At 49.3% G+C, this 19,193-nt stretch overlaps 1 protein-coding gene across 4 annotated transcripts in view; it reads right to left on the minus strand.

The window, feature by feature from the left end:
- LOC123749507 (uncharacterized) overlaps window positions 1–19,193 on the minus strand; it is a 114,740-nt gene that overhangs the window by 90,157 nt on the left and 5,390 nt on the right. For all 4 annotated transcript variants that reach the window (XM_069339918.1, XM_069339921.1, XM_069339917.1 and 1 more), the window contains exon 2: window positions 99–3,230. In XM_069339918.1, coding sequence (XP_069196019.1) covers window positions 99–2,739 — 2,641 coding nt within the window. In that variant the 5' untranslated portion in view covers window positions 2,740–3,230. The remainder of the gene's footprint in view (window positions 1–98; window positions 3,231–19,193) is intronic.

The raw sequence follows: 19,193 nt of genomic DNA on the forward strand, positions 1-19,193 counted from the left end.
CTGAATTACTATATTAAACATGACGAATGAAGCCCCTTGCATTATTTTGGTATTAATAAATAACCCTAAAAATTACGGTGAAAAATATTAATATTTACCAAGACCCTGCAGGTGAGGAAGGTGAGACAGGTGACGGATGAGGACGGGCAGTTGCTGTAGTGTGAGACGCAGGTGGAGGATCTCGAGGGTGGGAGGCAGGAGGGATATGGCTGCCTCAGGCAAGCCACCATCAAACCCCTCTAAGGTACACTTACTGTCGGGGGCTGTCAGCCTCTCCAAACACTGTTTTGATTTATCAATATTTCCGTCTTTGCTGTATAAACTATAGCCAAGACCTAAGGATATGGTTACCTTCATTTTTGCCAGCACTGACAGTGTAGACAGACACTGCTTTAGTTGGGGTGTATCGTTTATGACTAGGTAAATGTTCTTAGGTGTCACCTTCTTAAGAACAAGCGGCAGGACAACACACGAGTCAACACTCCATATTGTCCACAAAAGTTCTGTACGGAGCTTCTTACACACGGCTTGGATGACGTGCTCACTCCCGAGGGACTCTGCTACATGCTTCAACAGCTCGTCAGTCGAATTTGTTACCATCTCGGACAGGTCAATTATGTAAGTAATGAACCTGTGCTCTACTCCCCGGGCACACAGCACCCCGGTAGTGCTGAGTAAAATGTTCTGCCATCTGGGGAGTTGCCTAAGCTCATGTTGCACGTCTCTAATATCAAACTCTGACCCCCTCAGGTGATCTCCCAAGGATTCTCTTTCCTTATGTACAACATCCACCAAGAGGTCAATGATTGTAGACCTTTCCCCTGACACACGGTGTGATGCTGGATCACCTCGGTCTTGCTCAGCCCTCAACAAGAGAGCGACCAGCCTCCTGCTGGCACAATACTCCTGGTACCTGGCATGAACATAGCCAAACACCCACACCACCCTGAGACCCCGACGATAGCTGGTTCTTGTGAAATAGTTGGACAAGACCTCCTCCTGCGGCAGTTCCAGAGTGTCACACTTCACCCTAATCTCCGCTTCCGTCTCCGGCCAAAGGTCGTACTCCTGCCTCTGGATCCCTCTTAAACTAATCTCTTCCAAGAACAACAAAAACTTGTCACATTTCCTTTTGGGTTCGGTCACGTGATTGTCTTTGAGTCTGGACACCAGTTTACTGGTTATGAAGTCATGAATCTTCTCGTAGACTTGAGTGTTTGTGGTGAGGTTGTTAAATTCTTCTGGAGCCTCGACACACAGCAGCGCCAACAAGGTCAAGGTGAGTGGAGTGTTGAGGTACTCACCCAGGAACTGACTCATCTGCTCCAGCCGCTGGGTAAACCTCCCTGTGATGACACTCCGTTGGCTCTCTTCCTCCACCAGCACCTTGATGGTTCTCTCGGCGAACTCCACGCGACGTTCTGGAGTGATGCCCAAGACGAGGATGTTGCAGCGAGGTCTGGTGTGTGGGACGAGCTGTGACAGGTGTTGGTCCCACCCCGGCCGTGTGGTTATCACCAACCTCACATCCTTGCCAGGCAGGTGCAACAGCTCCTTCACCAGCCTTCCTGAATGGTCGTTGACCTGGTCGTAGCCGTCAATCAGGACTAATAAATTTAAGCTCAAGATTATCTCCTTAAACAGCTGGAAGTCGACACCAGAATCACTAAGTGTTTGAGGCAGTAACTGGCGGAGGAGACCATCGAAGGTATTAAGATATGAGTCCCTGCACTGTACATAGAAAACGAGGTCCACAGTGCCCAGGAGACGTATGGCATCAGGGCCCTCTACCCACTTCTCGAGGATGAGCTTGAGTAAAATTGTCTTGCCCATACCACCTTCCCCCGTCAGGAGGACACATTGAGGGACTCTTCCGTCCTCTCGTCTCATGCTCAAGATGTCCTCATAGTTTATATCCTGACCCTTGGCAGCGTGGGAGAATCTTGCCCCCAAGACGGGATCTTCAATGAGTCGTAGTCGTGTAAAAGCAACACTTGGGTTGTAGTTAATGTAGAGGTGGAGCCAGGGTGCGGGAACAATCTGGTACAGCAGTTTATACCCGTCAGTTAGCTCCTGTTTGCTCATCTGCTTAACTTCTTCTGTGATGTGGCTTTTGAACAGCTTAATCTCCTGCCGGAGCTGAGGCAAGTGCGCCACATCTGAGGGATCCAGCGGCTCTCTGACCTTCGCTAGCAGACCCCCAATATACTTGGTGACATCTCTGGTCACGTGGTCCACATCCTGGCTGTTTGTCCCACACCGGACGCCGGCCTCAGCCAGCATCTTAGCCAATAAGTCACTGAGCTCCGTCAGTGTTGACGTAAGATCTTGCTCTGACATTCCCACATTATCAGGGGCCAACGTGTTTCCGTGATGCATCAGGCTGTAAATGAGGTGTTCAAGTGATGGTCCCTGAGGCCCTGGAGTGGTCCACGTGGGGTCATTCATCTCAGCCAGACCACACACACGTTGCAGGAGTTTATACAACAGGGTGATGTCAAAAGTAGCCGCGTCAGAGGAAGCTTCGAGTTTATCCCTCTGGTGATCATCGAAGACACGCCTGTACTGAGCATTGGTGTACCCCAAGTCCTGAGTGAGGTAAGTCACTACTGGGAAGGTGCCCCGGTACGACCACATAAACACACTTGCTAGCGCGTCTCGTCCTGCCTTAGTCACAGCCAGTCCATACCGCAGTCTGTTCACATCTTCCGGTTGGATAACAGGACTCGAGGCCGCCATATTGGGCCGTATGATTCTCACCTCACACAACTGTTGTCAAGTTTCTCAGGAGCAGTAAATGTCCCACGCTGGTTTTGTTATTATATTATGTTTAAAAACATAACATTGTTTCTCACTGTCGGAGACGGGCAGCTTGTTAGGCTTGTGTAGGCCTTCCTAAGCCAACGACAGACCTTCCTCAGGATGTATCCCTCAACAGTTGACTAATTTCCAGGTTAATATTTACTGCTAGGTGAACAGAGGTATCAGGAGGCTGAGCATCTCACACTGCCTGGGAATCAAACTCGGATCTAATCGGTGATGATCCGACTGCTCTAACCACAATAGTCACTTAATTGACCAACAATATAAGTGATTTCCATATAAACCAAATTTTACTAAATGTGTTCACAAGTTAATGCAATATTTGGTTCCAGCTTTATTTGTTATTTTCAATTTGTTCTTTAACTAGTTAGTTTCTTCAGTCTTTATACTCTTCAGATTTCTGTCATCTGGAAGAACAATTTAACGTTATTAAAACAAGATGTTAGTGTTAAACATTGGGTCAGAAATACATTTTTGAGATCACTAAAACATATAAAATTCCAAAGTCTGCCTCCTGAATTTTGTTTTATTTTATAACTTAAAACTTGTCAATATTTTGACATAACTCCTGTGATCATTGTTGTTACGGACCCGAGCCCAGCGTCCGAGCACGGAGCAGTGACGACCGCGCCATCTGTGGGTCAGCTCCCGAAACCCCCTACAAATGGACGACGCCATCTAGTGAGGACGAGATATATTGGCCACAAGGGCTAGTTTCCCGTCCTGATCAGCTCATAACACAGCCGCTTCTGTCCTCTGGTGAGGTGACGCTTAGACAGCAACGCCATCTATGGAGTGGATAGGTGGGCGTTTGTGTCTAAGCCTGTAAGTGAGGTGCCCTAGAGTGTTCCTATTACTGATGACGTGTCTGATTACAGAGTCGACCTGGGACTGCTGAATCGGACAGTGGATCAGTCTACCCAAGGCAGCCGTGGAGTCTCCAAGTATTAGCTGCAGAAGTTGTGAGTCACCCCCCGGATGAACACTGTTGTGTTAGCCTGCCTGTGACGTGGCAGTTGAGGATTTGTCGTAACCGGGGCTGACTGGAGGAGAAGACTAACCACTGGGGTGTTGAGGTGAGGAGAGTGATCTGTGAAGTCACACGAGGCTCCTGCCTAGGGTTCGCAACCCTAGTATCGGTCGTGGAGCGGCCTAACCTGCGGAACTGATTGGAACCTGCCAGCTACAGGCTGGATTTGTGGTTGAAGGCCTCCACGACGGTGCCCCCAGTGGAACTGTGATTTGGCTGGCCTGTGGCCAGGGTAGACTCGAGAGAATCGAAGGATTCATCGTGAGGCCACAAGAGGACCAAGAGCTAAGCATCGTTGAGCACCGTGGAACACTCCGCGTCTTCAGAGGAAGACCAGATTGTATATAATAGTGTTTATACCTCCCCCGTGTGATAATTTATATATTATTTATGGTGACGGTGATAATTATATATTTAAGTTTTTGCCTTTGTCCCCCTTCCCCTTTAATTTACTTGCGTTACGGAGCACACCCCTTGAAAGCCACTACTAGCTTGGGGCCGGATACCCAAACTCTACTACCATCAGAGAAAGAACCCAGTTGCGACTCAAGAGGGCCGTAACAATTGTGGTGTTGGCTTCTGGTTTAGGTAGAGTAATGGTGCTCATTTTCTCACACAGAAATATACGGTGTAGCATTTAGTAATGTTATTCTCTGCCTTTATCTTGCTCTTGTAAGGACCTATTTAGATTATGCAGTTCAGTTTGGTCAACATACAATATACTGGACATAATTTAACTTGAACCCATAAAGAGAAGAATGACAAAGTTGATCTCAGGAACTAGAAATTTCCCTTATTAAGAGAGATTAAGGAAGCAATGTTTACACATTCTTCGGAAAGTGTAGTTGATATTATTGATGTTGTCAAAAGGATGAAAAGTTATGTCGAAGGTAATAATAATAAGTTGTTAACTGCATCAACACAAAATAGAACAAGAAATGATAAATCTGTATCAATAAAAAATAATGTCTGCTTCTCTGTCTATACGAGCTAGAAGACCCTACTCAGGGAGCTAGCCTCACCTAATTTCTAACAGTAATTCCTGCTGGGTATGTGCCCAACAGGGAATGGCACATATGTATGGAGTACAACTTTAAAGAGTACCAAAGCTACCCCCTACCACGAACTTTGCTATATCATATTAATTAGGCTTTGAATTATTTAATTATTTTCTTGCAAGGGTTCCCAGCTGAGCTTCTGTGTAGATCGCCCTCTCCCCCTCCGCTCTCTTGTGGACAATATTCACAGTATAATGTAAACAACTTACATGGAGTTTACAAGTAAACTTCCGTCCCCTGAGCGTCTCTTATAGGAGCAATGATGGAGGGCCGCGTAGAGGCTCATCATATAAAATGGCCGCCTAGAGGCACAAAAAATGGCCGCCTAGAGGCACATAAAATGGCCGCCTAGAGGCACATAAAATGGCCGCCTAGAGGCACATAAAATGGCCGCCTAGAGGCACATAAAATGGCCGCCTAGAGGCACATAAAATGGCCGCCTAGAGGCACATAAAATGGCCGCCTAGAGACATAAAATGGCCGCCTAGAGGCACATAAAATGACCGCCTAGAGGCACATAAAATGACCGCCTAGAGGCACATAAAATGACCGCCTAGAGGCGCATAAAATGGCCGCCTAGAGGCACATAAAATGGCCGTGTAGAGGCCCATACAAGAACCGCCTAGAAGCAAATAAAATGGCCGCCTACAGGCACATAAAATGGCCGCCTAGAGGCACATAAAATGGCCGCCTACAGGCACATAAAATGGCCGTGTATAAGCCCATACAAGAACCGCCTAGAAGCAAATAAAATGGCCGCCTAGAGGCCTATAAACTGGCTGCCTAAAGGTCCAATAAAGGGCCGCCTAAAGGCACATAAAATGGCCGCCTAGAGGCACATAAAATGGCCGCCTTGTAGGACATAAAATGGTCGCCTAAAAGCCCAAAAAAGGACCGCCTAAAAGCCTCTAAAATGGCCGCCTAGAGGCACATAAATGGGCCGCCTGAAGGCCCATAAAAAGGCCGTCTAGAGGCACATAAAGGGCCGCATAGTGGTACATAATGGGTCGCCTAAAAGCACATAAAATGGCCGCCAAGAGGCACATAAAATGGCCGCCTAGAGGCACATAAAGGGCCGCCTAGAGGCGCATAAAGGGGTCGCCTAGAGGTACATAAAGGGCTGCCAAAAGGCAAATAAAAGGCCACCTAATGGTACATAAAGGGTCACCTAGAGGACAATAAAGGGCCGCCTAGAGGTACATAAAGGAGCCGCCTAGAGGTACATAAAGGGCCGCCTAGTGGCAAATAAAGGGCCGTCTAGAGTTGCATAAAGGGCCGCCTAGAAGCACATAAAGGGCCCCCTTAGAGGTGCATAAAGGAGCCGCCTAGAGGCACATAAATGACCGCCTAGACGTGCATAAAGGGGCCGCCTAGAGGTACGTAAAGGGCCGCATAGAGATACATAAAGGGGCCGCCTAGAGGTACATAAAGGGCCGCCTAAAGGTGCATAAAGGGGCCGCCTAGAGGTACGTAAAGGACCGCCTAGAGGCACATAAAGGAGCCGCCTATAGGCACATAAATGGCCGCCTAAACGTGCTTAAAGGGGCCGCCTAGAGGTACGTAAAGGGCCGCATAGAGATACATAAAGGGGCCGCCTAGAGGTACATAAAGGGCCGCCTAGAGGTACATAAAGGGTTGCCTAGAGGTAGATAAAGGGCCGCCTAGAAGCACATAAAGGGCCGCCTAGAGGTACATAAAGGGCCGCCTAGAGGCACATAAAGGGGCGCCTAGAGGTACATAAATGGCCGCCTAGAGGTACATAAAGGGCCGCCTAGAGGTACATAAAGGGCCGCCTAGAGGTACATAAAGGGCCGCCTAGAGGTACATAAAGGGCCGCCTAGAGGTACATAAAGGGCCGCCTAGAGGTACATAAAGGGCCGCCTAGAAGCACATAAAGGGCCGCTTAGAGGTACATAAAGGGCCGCCTAGAGGCACATAAAGGGCCACCTAGAAGCACATAAAGGAGCCGCCTAGAGGTAAATAAAGGAGCCGCCTAGAGGTATATAAAGGAGTCGCCTAGAGGTACATAAAGGGCCGCCTAGAGGCACATAAAGGGGCCGCCTAGAGGTACATAAAGGGCAGCCTAGTTGTGCTTAAAGAAGCCGCCTAGAGGCACATAAAGAGGTCGCCTAGAGGCACATAAAGGGCCGCAAAGAGGCACATAAAGGGCCGCCTAGAGGCACATAAAGGGGCCGCCTAGAGGCACATAAAGGGCCGCCAAGAGGCACGTATAGGTGACCGCATAGAGGCACATAAAGGGCCGCCTAGAGGTACATAAAGCGCCGCCTAGAGGTACATAAAGAGGCCGCATAGAATCGCATTAAGGGCCGCCTAGAGGTACATAAAGGGCCGCCTAGAGGTACATAAAGAGGCCGCATAGAATCGCATAAAGGGCCGCCTAGAGGCACATAAAGGGCCGCTTAGAGGTACATAAAGCGCCGCCTAGAGGTGCATATAGGGGCCGCCTAGAGGCGCATATAGGGGCCGCCTAGAGGTGCATATAGGGGCCGCCTAGAGGTGCATATAGGGGCCGCCTAGAGGTACATAAAGCGCCGCCTAGAGGTGCATATAGGGGCCGCCTAGAGGTGCATATAGGGGCCGCCTAGAGGTACATAAAGCGCCGCCTAGAGGTGCATATAGGGGCCGCCTAGAGGTGCATATAGGGGCCGCCTAGAGGTGCATATAGGGGCCGCCTAGAGGTGCATATAGGGGCCGCCTAGAGGTGCATATAGGGGCCGCCTAGAGGTGCATATAGGGGCCGCCTAGAGGTGCATATAGGGGCCGCCTAGAAGTACATATAGGGGCCGCCTAGAGGTGCATATAGGGGCCGCCTAGAGGTACATATAGGGGCCGCCTAGAGGTGCATATAGGGGCCGCCTAGAGGTGCATATAGGGGCCGCCTAGAGGTGCATATAGGGGCCGCCTAGAGGTGCATATAGGGGCCGCCTAGAGGTGCATATAGGGGCCGCCTAGAGGTGCATATAGGGGCCGCCTAGAGGTGCATATAGGGGCCGCCTAGAGGTGCATATAGGGGCCGCCTAGAGGTGCATATAGGGGCCGCCTAGAGGTGCATATAGGGGCCGCCTAGAGGTACATAAAGCGCCGCCTAGAGGTGCATATAGGGGCCGCCTAGAGGTGCATATAGGGGCCGCCTAGAGGTGCATATAGGGGCCGCCTAGAGGTGCATATAGGGGCCGCCTAGAGGTGCATATAGGGGCCGCCTAGAGGCGCATATAGGGGCCGCCTAGAGGTGCATATAGGGGCCGCCTAGAGGTGCATTAAGGTTTTTTGTTATTATTATTATTATTTTCTACCACAGACGTGGCCACACATTTACAATGCTAACCAGAATATATACATTTTCTTCTGTCCTCCATGGACAGGGTTAGAGAAGTGTTAAACACATAGTTCAAGGGTTTATTGAACACTCAACCACAGAAGGTGATTCGGTGCTTTTAAGATGCTAAGCTAACCTACATACATAAATACATAGATACACAGATTTACGTATGCCCTACATAAAGTGTTCCATGTGTCTTTTACATAGTGTCATTAATGTGCATTTACAAAGGTGAAAAGTAATTCTGATCAGCTTCCATATACTTTATACACATACATATACATACACACACACACACATATACGTTCATATACATATATACACACACACATGCATTCACATACATTTGTCTCTTTTACACTGACAGGGATCAGATAGCTGATAGAAAAACTTGTGTGCAATTAAGCACTTAATCATATAGGTGATTAAGGTACTTTTACAAACTCAGGTTATATAGTTCTATCATATATATATATACATTGTATAATTGATACATTACATGGTTAATCTTGGATATATAAGTCCAATATATCATCAAGTGTTCCAGTACTCATATAATAATTACAGAGTCCAGCATACCTTAGCCCAGGAGGGCGAAAGTCAGTCAATATGGGACATTCTACAATATAATGTTCAAGAGAGTGCATGTTTTCTCTTTCACAAAGTTGATACATTGTGTACTCGACATTTGGGTTTTGAGAAAGCTGCCAGAACGTCTATATCCCAGGCGTATTCTGGCCACTATAACATCACATTGCCGGGTTCTTGTTCTATTAGTCCCATATGTGAATGTCTCCTCACGATATCTGTCATAATATTTAATGCTACAACTTTCAGGTCTTTGAGAAATTGTTATGTGGAGAGTGGTGTATCGCAGTGGTGGAGAGTGGTGTATCGCAGTGGTGGAGAGTGATGTATCGCAGTGGTGGAGAGTGGTGTATCGCAGTGGTGGAGAGTGGTGTATCGCAGTGGTGGAGAGTGGTGTATCGCAGTGGTGGAGAGTGGTGTATCGCAGTGGTGGAGAGTGGTGTATCGCAGTGGTGGAGAGTGGTGTATCGCAGTGGTGGAGAGTGGTGTATCGCAGTGGTGGAGAGTGGTGTATCGCAGTGGTGGAGAATGGTGTATCGCAGTGGTGGAGAGTGGTGTATCGCAGTGGTGGAGAGTGGTGTATCGCAGTGGTGGAGAATGGTGTATCGCAGTGGTGGAGAGTGGTGTATCGCAGTGGTGGAGAGTGGTGTATCGCAGTGGTGGAGAATGGTGTATCGCAGTGGTGGAGAGTGGTGTATCGCAGTGGTGGAGAGTGGTGTATCGCAGTGGTGGAGAGTGGTGTGTGACAGTGGTGGAGAGTGGTGTATCGCAGTGGTGGAGAGTGGTGTATCGCAGTGGTGGAGAATGGTGTATCGCAGTGGTGGAGAGTGGTGTATCGCAGTAGTGGAGAGTGGTGTGTGACAGTGGTGGAGAGTGGTGTGTGACAGTGGTGGAGAGTGGTGTGTGACAGTGGTGGAGAGTGGTGTGTGACAGTGGTGGAGAGTGGTGTGTGACAGTGGTGGAGAATGGTGTGTGACAGTGGTGGAGAGTGGTGTGTGACAGTGGTGGAGAGTGGTGTGTGACAGTGGTGGAGAGTGGTGTGTGACAGTGGTGGAGAATGGTGTATCGCAGTGGTGGAGAATGGTGTGTGACAGTGGTGGAGAGTGGTGTGTGACAGTGGTGGAGAATGGTGTATCGCAGTGGTGGAGAATGGTGTGTGACAGTGGTGGAGAGTGGTGTGTGACAGTGGTGGAGAGTGGTGTGTGGCAGTGGTGGAGAGTGGTGTGTGACAGTGGTGGAGAGTGGTGTGTGACAGTGGTGGAGAGTGGTGTGTGACAGTGGTGGAGAGTGGTGTGTGACAGTGATGGAGAGTGGTGTGTGACAGTGGTGGAGAGTGGTGTGTGACAGTGGTGGAGAGTGGTGTGTGGCAGTGGTGGAGAGTGGTGTGTGACAGTGGTGGAGAGTGGTGTGTGACAGTGGTGGAGAGTGGTGTGTGACAGTGGTGGAGAGTGGTGTGTGGCAGTGGTGGAGAGTGGTGTGTGACAGTGGTGGAGAGTGGTGTGTGACAGTGGTGGAGAGTGGTGTGTGACAGTGGTGGAGAGTGGTGTGTGACAGTGGTGGAGAGTGGTGTGTGACAGTGGTGGAGAGTGGTGTGTGGCAGTGGTGGAGAGTGGTGTGTGGCAGTGGTGGAGAGTGGTGTGTGACAGTGGTGGAGAGTGGTGTGTGACAGTGGTGGAGAGTGGTGTGTGACAGTGGTGGAGAGTGGTGTGTGACAGTGGTGGAGAGTGGTGTGTGACAGTGGTGGAGAGTGGTGTGTGACAGTGGTGGAGAGTGGTGTGTGACAGTGGTGGAGAGTGGTGTGTGACAGTGGTGGAGAGTGGTGTGTGGCAGTGATGGAGAGTGGTGTGTGACAGTGGTGGAGAGTGGTGTGTGGCAGTGGTGGAGAGTGGTGTGTGACAGTGGTGGAGAGTGGTGTGTGACAGTGGTGGAGAGTGGTGTGTGACAGTGGTGGAGAGTGGTGTGTGACAGTGGTGGAGAGTGGTGTGTGACAGTGGTGGAGAGTGGTGTGTGACAGTGGTGGAGAGTGGTGTGTGACACTGGTGGAGAGTGGTGTGTGACAGTGAGATCTTCTAGATATTTGTTTAAGTATTCTTTTTGCCCTACATAAAGTAGGGCAAATTAAATTGCATTAAACCCTTAATTAAATTGCATTAAGGGCTGCCTAGAGGCACATAAAGAGGCTGCCTAGAAGCACATAAAGAGTCGCCTAGAGGTACATAAAGGGGCTGCCTAGAGGTAAATAAAGGCCTCCTAGGGGTACATAAAGGGCCACCAAGAGGTACATAAAGGGGCTGCCTAGAGGTACATAAATAACCTCCTAGAGGTACATAAAGGGCCACCAAGAGGTACATAAAAGGGCCGCTTAGAGGTACATAATGGGCCACCAAGAGGTAAATAAAGGGCCTCCTTGAGGCACATAAAGGGGCTGAATAGAGGTACATAAAGGGGCCGCCTAAAGGGTCATAAAGGGCCGCCTAGAGGTACATAAATGGGCCGCCTAAAGGGTCATAAAGGGCCGCCAAGAGGTACATAAATGGGCCGCCTAAAGGGTCATAAAGGGCCCGCCTAGAGGCACATAAAGGGGCCGCCTAAAGGTACATAGAGGGGCCGCCTAGAGACACATAAAGGGCCGCCTAGAGGTACATAAAGAGGCCACCTAGAGGCACATAAAAGGGCCGCGTAGAGGTAAATAAAGGGTCGCTTAGAAGTACATAAAGGGGTCCGCCTAAAGTTACATAAAGGGGCCCCCTAGAGGCACATAATGGGCCGCCTAGAGGTACATAAACGACCGCCTATCGGCACATAAAGGGGCCGCTTAGAGGTACAAAGAGGTACAGAAGCTTTTGATAAATGTGACCATGGTGTTATTGCACATAAAATGCGTTCAAAAGGAATTACCGGGAAAATAGGCAGATGGATCTACAATTTCCTGACTAACAGAACCCAATGTGTAATAGTCAACAAAATAAAATACAGCCCATCAACCGTGAAGAGCTCAGTCCCCCAGGGTACTGTGCTTGCTCCAGTACTTTTTCTCATCCTCATACCGGACATAGACAAGAACACAACCTATAGCACTGTATCATCCTTTGCAGATGACACTAGGATTTTCATGAGAGTTGGCAACATAGAGGACACGGCAAACCTCCAATCAGATGTAGATCAGGTCTTTCTATGGGCTACAGAAAATAATATGGTGTTTAACGAGGATAAGTTCCAGCTCATGCGCTACGGAAAAATTGAAAATATAAAAACAGAAACCACGTACAAAACTCAGGCAAATCATAACATAGAACGAAAAGGCAATGTAAAGGATCTGGGTGTACTCATGTCGGAAGACCTTACCTTTAAAGAACACAATAAAGTAGCCGTCACAACTGCAAGAAAAATGACAGGTTGTATAGCAAGAACTTTCCACACTAGAGATGCTATAACGATGATGATACTTTTCAAAACGCTTGTGCTCTCTAGAGTGGAGTACTGCTGCACAATGACAGCTCCTTTCAAAGCTGGAGAAATTGCTGACCTGGAGAGCGTGCAGAGAACCTTTACTGCTAGAATCCACTCAGTAAAACATCTAAACTATTGGGACCGACTAAAGAGCCTAAATCTGTACTCCTTTGAGCGCAGGCGGGAGAGATACATAATAATTTACACGTGGAAAATAATTGAGAGGCTGGTCCCAAACCTGCACACAGAAATAACACCACATGAGACCAGGAGGCATGGCAGGATGTGCAGAATACACCCGTTGAAAAGCAGAGGTGCAACAGGTACACAGAGAGAGAACTCTATCAACATCAGAGGCCCGAGACTGTTCAATACGCTTCCACTACACATAAGGGGCATAACTGGCCGACCCCTCACAGTGTTCAAGAGAGAACTTGATAAGCACCTCCAAAGGATACCTGATCAACCAGGCTGTGACTCTTACGTCAGGCTGCGAGCAGCCGCGTCTAACAGCCTGGTTGATCAGTCCAGCAACCAGGAGGCCTGGTCGACGACCGGGCCGCAGGGACACTAAGCCCCGGAAGCACCTCAAGGTAGCCTCAAGGTAGGTTTGCATTTTCTAGCTGTTCTTCCCAGTTTATTTCTGTGAAGATCTGGTTTATTTGCTCCCAGTTTATCTGTTTATTATTGAAGTTGAATTTGCTGAAATCTCCTCCACCGGGAATCTGGACTGGTTTTGAAGGTCCATTCCCCATGGTTGTCAGAACTTCAATTAAGTTGCGATCTGAGTAACAGGTATTTGTAATCATTATGTTCCCGATCAACTCATCATTATTAGTGAAAATGAGGTCCAGCGTGTTCTCCTTCCTAGTTGGTTCTACTATTTGCTGGTTTAAGGCAAACTTATCTCACATCCGTAGCAGGTCATTTGCATGTGCCTGTTCATTTAGGCTACTTCCTGGTATTCTATCTGATATTACTGTATTAGCCAGGTGCTTCCATTTCAGGTGCCATAGGTTGAAGTCCCCAAGCAGGATGATGTTCGGAGCTGGATTTGCGAGGTTTTCCAAGCAGTGTTCTATTTTCATTAGTTGGTCTTTAAACTGCTGAGGGTTTGCCTCCGGCGACTTATATACAAGGACAACAACTACATTTAGGATCTCTATTTTGACTATCAGCACTTCCACCATATTGTTTGAGGTGTTTAGCAGCTCAGTACAGATGAGTGTGTCTTTGATGTAAAGGCTGACCCCACCCTGAAGCCGGTGTTTCCTATCACATCTGAAGAGATTGTATTCTGAGATCCATATTTCACCATCAAGGTAGTCCTTTGTGTGAGTTTCCGTTAGGGCTGCAAACACTGCATTTGCCTCATGAAGGAGACCATCTATAAAGTGAACTTTGTTGGATTTGTGTGTTTTTATACCCTGGATGTTGGCAAATATAAATGATGTTATGGTGTTAGTGGAAGTGTTGGATGCTTTACTTGGTGTTAATATCTGAGGCTCTGGTAAGGAGGCCACTGTGTTTGCGTCCTCTCTAGCATTTGACCGAGTTGGTGGTAGAGTCTGGTCATTTTTAGCCATTCTTCTCCTCCTCCTCTTGCTAAAAAATTATCCCGGTTGATGGAGTAGTGGCTGTTTTCATAGATGGTAGTCTGTCGGTTTTATTCGCCTGGTACCTCTTATATAAAAAGCTGGACATTCAGCATTGAAGCACTCTTTCCTGTCCAAAGAGTTCTTGCAAATTTCTGGGTGAAAGAATTCACAGCTTTTGGTACATTTACCTGTGTTGAGGAGGTTCCTGCACTTTCTAGGGTGATCGTATGTACATGTTCCATTTATTCTTCCCGATTCCCCATGCTTACAGGTAGCCCATCTGTAATACCCACAGATTTTGGGGCCTTGTATTGTTGGTTTCCCTTTGCCAGGGACCGCACTCTGCTGCGGCGTCCCCGACACTGTGCCCTGCTCCGGTGCCTGTGACACCGCGCCCTGCTCAGGCGTCCCCGACTCCGCGCCCTGCTCAGGCGTCCCCGACTCCGCGCCCTGCTCAGGCGTCCCCGACTCCGCGCCCTGCTCAGGCGTCCCCGACTCCGCGCCCTGCTCAGGCGTCCCCGACTCCGCGCCCTGCTCAGGCGTCCTCGACTCCGCGCTCCGCTCAGGCGTCCCCGACTCCGCGCTCCGCTCAGGCATCCCCGACTCCGCGCCCTGCTCAGGCATCCCCGACTCCGCGCCCTGCTCAGGCATCCCCGACTCCGCGCCCTGCTCAGGCGCCGCTGCCACCGAGCTCTGTGCCACAGCTGGTTGTACCTTGGTGTCATGTACAGTTTGTTTGAAGACATTAGAAATTGCTATGCAGGCATTAATTAGTAATTCTCTGTTTTCGGCGGGAGTTTTATCCAGGATTTCCATCAATTTAAAAAAAGTTACATCATCCTTTTTGCAGAGCCAGTACACAGAGTGGTCACTGGGACCATTTCTCCTTGAATTGTTAGTCATGTTGGCACATTTTTTGTGTATGGCTGCTGAACAGAGTTGGCATTGAAAGCTCTGTTGGTAATCTACCTTCATGTTGCATTCTATGCACGTTTTTATCAAAGCCATTTTTGGACACTTCTGTTCAGTGGTGATGGTCTTACAAGGTGGGGTGTTGACCGGTGGGGGGGTTGACCGTGGGTGTTGACCGTGGGTGTTGACCGTGGGTGTTGACCGTGGTGTTTACCAACTTGAGACAGGCCTGGAGGAGGCTGTATGGACGGCCAGTGTTGCTACCACGTGTCACACTCTTAAATTGTTTTGTTCAGTTGTTAGATTACATTACTTGCATTTTCCCACTAGTTACCTTACAGCGGAGGCGTCTAGTTTCTGTGTCTGGGCACTAATTACCTGAGTACGTTACACCATTTGAAAGAATACACACACAGAGGGTACTGGGGTGGGCCTACCGCCAAGTGGCCCTTGTTTACATACACACGACGGACTTATTTTGTGTATAATTTTTCACTTGATATTAAAATATGTTATATTAATTTTTGTTATAATAGACACAGGTTTTGCATAGAGAGCTTAGCACTAAAGGCACTGATTACTTGATGTTTCAATAGCGAGAGATGTGATTTATTGACGACTTGGCAACTATCGCCAAAGGCCTCCTGGCACCACGAGGGCAGGCCTTGACTACACACGAAATTCACTTATTTTTCCTTGAACACAAACGGTCGGATGGTAATCACTATGATATATTGGTTAATATGTTGAGACACACTTTAAAAGTTATCTGACTGTGTTTAGTTCCTGTATCACTGAAATATCCCTAGATATATATTGTTTTCCGCGGAGCTCGCACCGCGTGGCCCTTCCCCTCTCACACCCACAAGGACCAACCGAGGTCCGAGGTACATATAGGGGCCGCCTAGAGGTGCATAAAGAACCGCCTAGAGGTACATAAAGGGCCGCCTAGAGGCGCATAAAGAGCCGCCTAGAGGTACATAAAGGGCCGCCTAGAGGTGCATAAAGAGCCGCCTAGAGGTACATAAAGGGCCGCCTAGAGGCGCATAAAGAGCCGCCTAGAGGTGCATAAAGAGCCGCCTAGAGGTGCATAAAGAGCCGCCTAGAGGTACATAAAGGGCCGCCTAGAGGTGCATAAAGAGCCGCCTAGAGGTGCATAAAGAGCCGCCTAGAGGTGCATAAAGAGCCGCCTAGAGGTGCATAAAGAGCCGCCTAGAGGTGCATAAAGAGCCGCCTAGAGGTACATAAAGGGCCGCCTAGAGGTGCATAAAGAGCCGCCTAGAGGTGCATAAAGAGCCGCCTAGAGGTGCATAAAGAGCCGCCTAGAGGTGCATAAAGAGCCGCCTAGAGGTGCATAAAGAGCCGCCTAGAGGTACATAAAGAGCCGCCTAGAGGTGCATAAAGAGCCGCCTAGAGGTGCATAAAGAGCCGCCTAGAGGTACATAAAGGGCCGCCTAGAGGCGTATAAAGAGCCGCCTAGAGGTACATAAAGAGCCGCCTAGAGGTGCATAAAGAGCCGCCTAGAGGTACATAAAGGGCCGCCTAGAGGCATATAAAGAGCCGCCTAGAGGTACATAAAGAGCCGCCTAGAGGCGCATAAAGAGCCGCCTAGAGGTACATAAAGGGCCGCCTAGAGGCGCATAAAGAGCCGCCTAGAGGTACATAAAGGGCCGCCTAGAGGCATATAAAGAGCCGCCTAGAGGTACATAAAGAGCCGCCAAGAGGTACATAAAGGGGCCGCCTAAAGGTACATGAAGGACCGCCTAGAGGTACATTAAGGGCCGCTAAGAGGTACATAAAGGGCGGCTCTGAGGTACATAAAGGGCCGCCTAGAGGTGCTTAAAGGTGCTGCCTTGAGGCACATAAAGGGCTGCCTAGAGGTACATAAAGGGGCCGCCTAGAGGTACATAAAGAGGCCGCCTAAATGCACATAAAGGGCCACCTAGAGGTATATAAAGGGACCTCCTAAATGCACATAAAGGGCTGCCTAGAGGTACATAAAGGGGCCACCTAGAGGTACATAAGGGTGCCTCCTAGAGGTACATAAAGAGGCCGCCTAGAGGTACATAAAGAGGACACCTTGAGGTACATAAAGGGCTGCCTAGAGGTACATAAAGGGGCCGCCTAGAGGTACATTAAGGGCTGCCTAGAGGCACATAAACGGTCCGCCTAGAGGCACATAAAGAGGCCGCCTAGAGGCACATAAACGGTCCGCGTAGAGGCACATAAAGGGCCGCCTAAAGGTACATAAAGGGCTGCCTAGAGGCACATAAAGGACCGCTTGGAAGTACATAAAGGGCCGCCTGGAGGTATATAAAGGACCCCTTAGAGGCACATAAAGGGACACATGGAGGTGCATAAAGGGCCGCCTTGAGGCACATAAAAGGCCACATGGAGGTACTTAAAGAGGCCGCCTAAATGCACATAAAGGGCTGCCTAGAGGTACATAAAGGGACCTCCTAAATGCACATAAAGGGCTGCCTAGAGGTACATAAAGGGTCCGCCTAGAAGCACATAATGGGCAGCCTAGAGGTACATAAAGGGCCGTCTAGAGGCACATAAAGGGGCGCCTAGAGGTACATAAAGGGCCGCCTAGAAGCACGTAAAGTGCAGCCTAGAGGCACATAAAGGGGCCGCCTAGAGGCACATAAAGGGCCGCCTAGAGGCACATAAAGGGGCGCCTAGAGGCACATAAAGGGGCCGCCTAGAGGCACATAAAGGCTCGCCTAGAGGCACATAAAGGGCCGCCTAGAGGCACATAAAGGGCCGCCTAGAGGCACATAAAGGGCAGCCTAGAGGCACATAAAGGGCCGCCTAGAGGCACATAAAGGGCCGTCTAGAGGCACATAAAGGGCCGCCTAGAGGCACATAAAGGGGCGCCTAGAGGCACATAAAGGGGCGCCTAGAGGCACATAAAGGGGCCGCCTAGAGGCACATAAAGGGCCGTCTAGAGGCACATAAAGGGCAGCCTAGAGGCACATAAAGGGGCGCCTAGAGGCACATAAAGGGGCCGCTTAGAGGCACATAAAGGGCAGCCTAGAGGCACATAAAGGGCCGCCTAGAGGCACATAAAGGGCAGCCTAGAGGCACATAAAGGCTCGCCTAGAGGCACATAAAGGGCAGCCTAGAGGCACATAAAGGCTCGCCTAGAGGCACATAAAGGGCCGCCTAGAGGCACATAAAGGGGCGCCTAGAGGCACATAAAGGGGCCGCCTAGAGGCACATAAAGGCTCGCCTAGAGGCACATAAAGGGCAGCCTAGAGGCACATAAAGGCTCGCCTAGAGGCACATAAAGGGGCGCCTAGAGGCACATAAAGGGGCGCCTAGAGGCACATAAAGGGGCGCCTAGAGGCACATAAAGGGGCGCCTAGAGGCACATAAAGGGGCGCCTAGAGGCACATAAAGGGGCCGCCTAGAGGCACATAAAGGCTCGCCTAGAGGCACATAAAGGGCCGTCTAGAGGCACATAAAGGGCAGCCTAGAGGCACATAAAGGGGCGCCTAGAGGCACATAAAGGGGCCGCCTAGAGGCACATAAAGGGCAGCCTAGAGGCACATAAAGGGCCGCCTAGAGGCACATAAAGGGCAGCCTAGAGGCACATAAAGGCTCGCCTAGAGGCACATAAAGGGCAGCCTAGAGGCACATAAAGGCTCGCCTAGAGGCACATAAAGGGGCGCCTAGAGGCACATAAAGGGGCGCCTAGAGGCACATAAAGGGCCGCCTAGAGGCACATAAAGGGCAGCCTAGAGGCACATAAAGGCTCGCCTAGAGGCACATAAAGGGCCGCCTAGAGGCACATAAAGGGGCCGCCTAGAGGCACATAAAGGGCCGCCTAGAGGCACATAAAGGGCCGCCTAGAGGCACATAAAGGGCCGCCTAGAGGCACATAAAGGGCCGCCTAGAGGCACATAAAGGGGCCGCCTAGAGGCACATAAAGGGTCGCCTAGAGGCACATAAAGGGCCGCCTAGAGGCACATAAAGGGCCGCCTAGAGGCACATAAAGGACGAATAAGACAATGTGAATTAAGTTTTTCTTAATCTCTCTCATAAAGGAGGTTTCTAATTCCTGTTATTGATTGTTATTATTCTCTGAACAAGATCAAGTGAACTTATGTTCATTCTGTAATACAGAGACCAACAATGAACAGTATAATCCAACTGGGGCTCAACAAGGGCAGGAGCAAGGTGAACAATTCTATTAGATATATTGGTGCTACAACATTTTTTTTTTTTTTTTTTTTTTTTTTTTTTTTTTTTTTTTTTTTTGAGATATATACAAGAGTTGTTACATTCTTGTACAGCCACTAGTACGCGTAGCGTTTCGGGCAAGTCCTTAATCCTATGGTCCCTGGAATACGATCCCCTGCCGCGAAGAATCGTTTTTTCATCCAAGT

The sequence above is a fragment of the Procambarus clarkii genome, chromosome 42 (assembly GCF_040958095.1).
Source record: "Procambarus clarkii isolate CNS0578487 chromosome 42, FALCON_Pclarkii_2.0, whole genome shotgun sequence".
NCBI classification, from domain to species: Eukaryota; Metazoa; Arthropoda; class Malacostraca; order Decapoda; family Cambaridae; genus Procambarus; species Procambarus clarkii.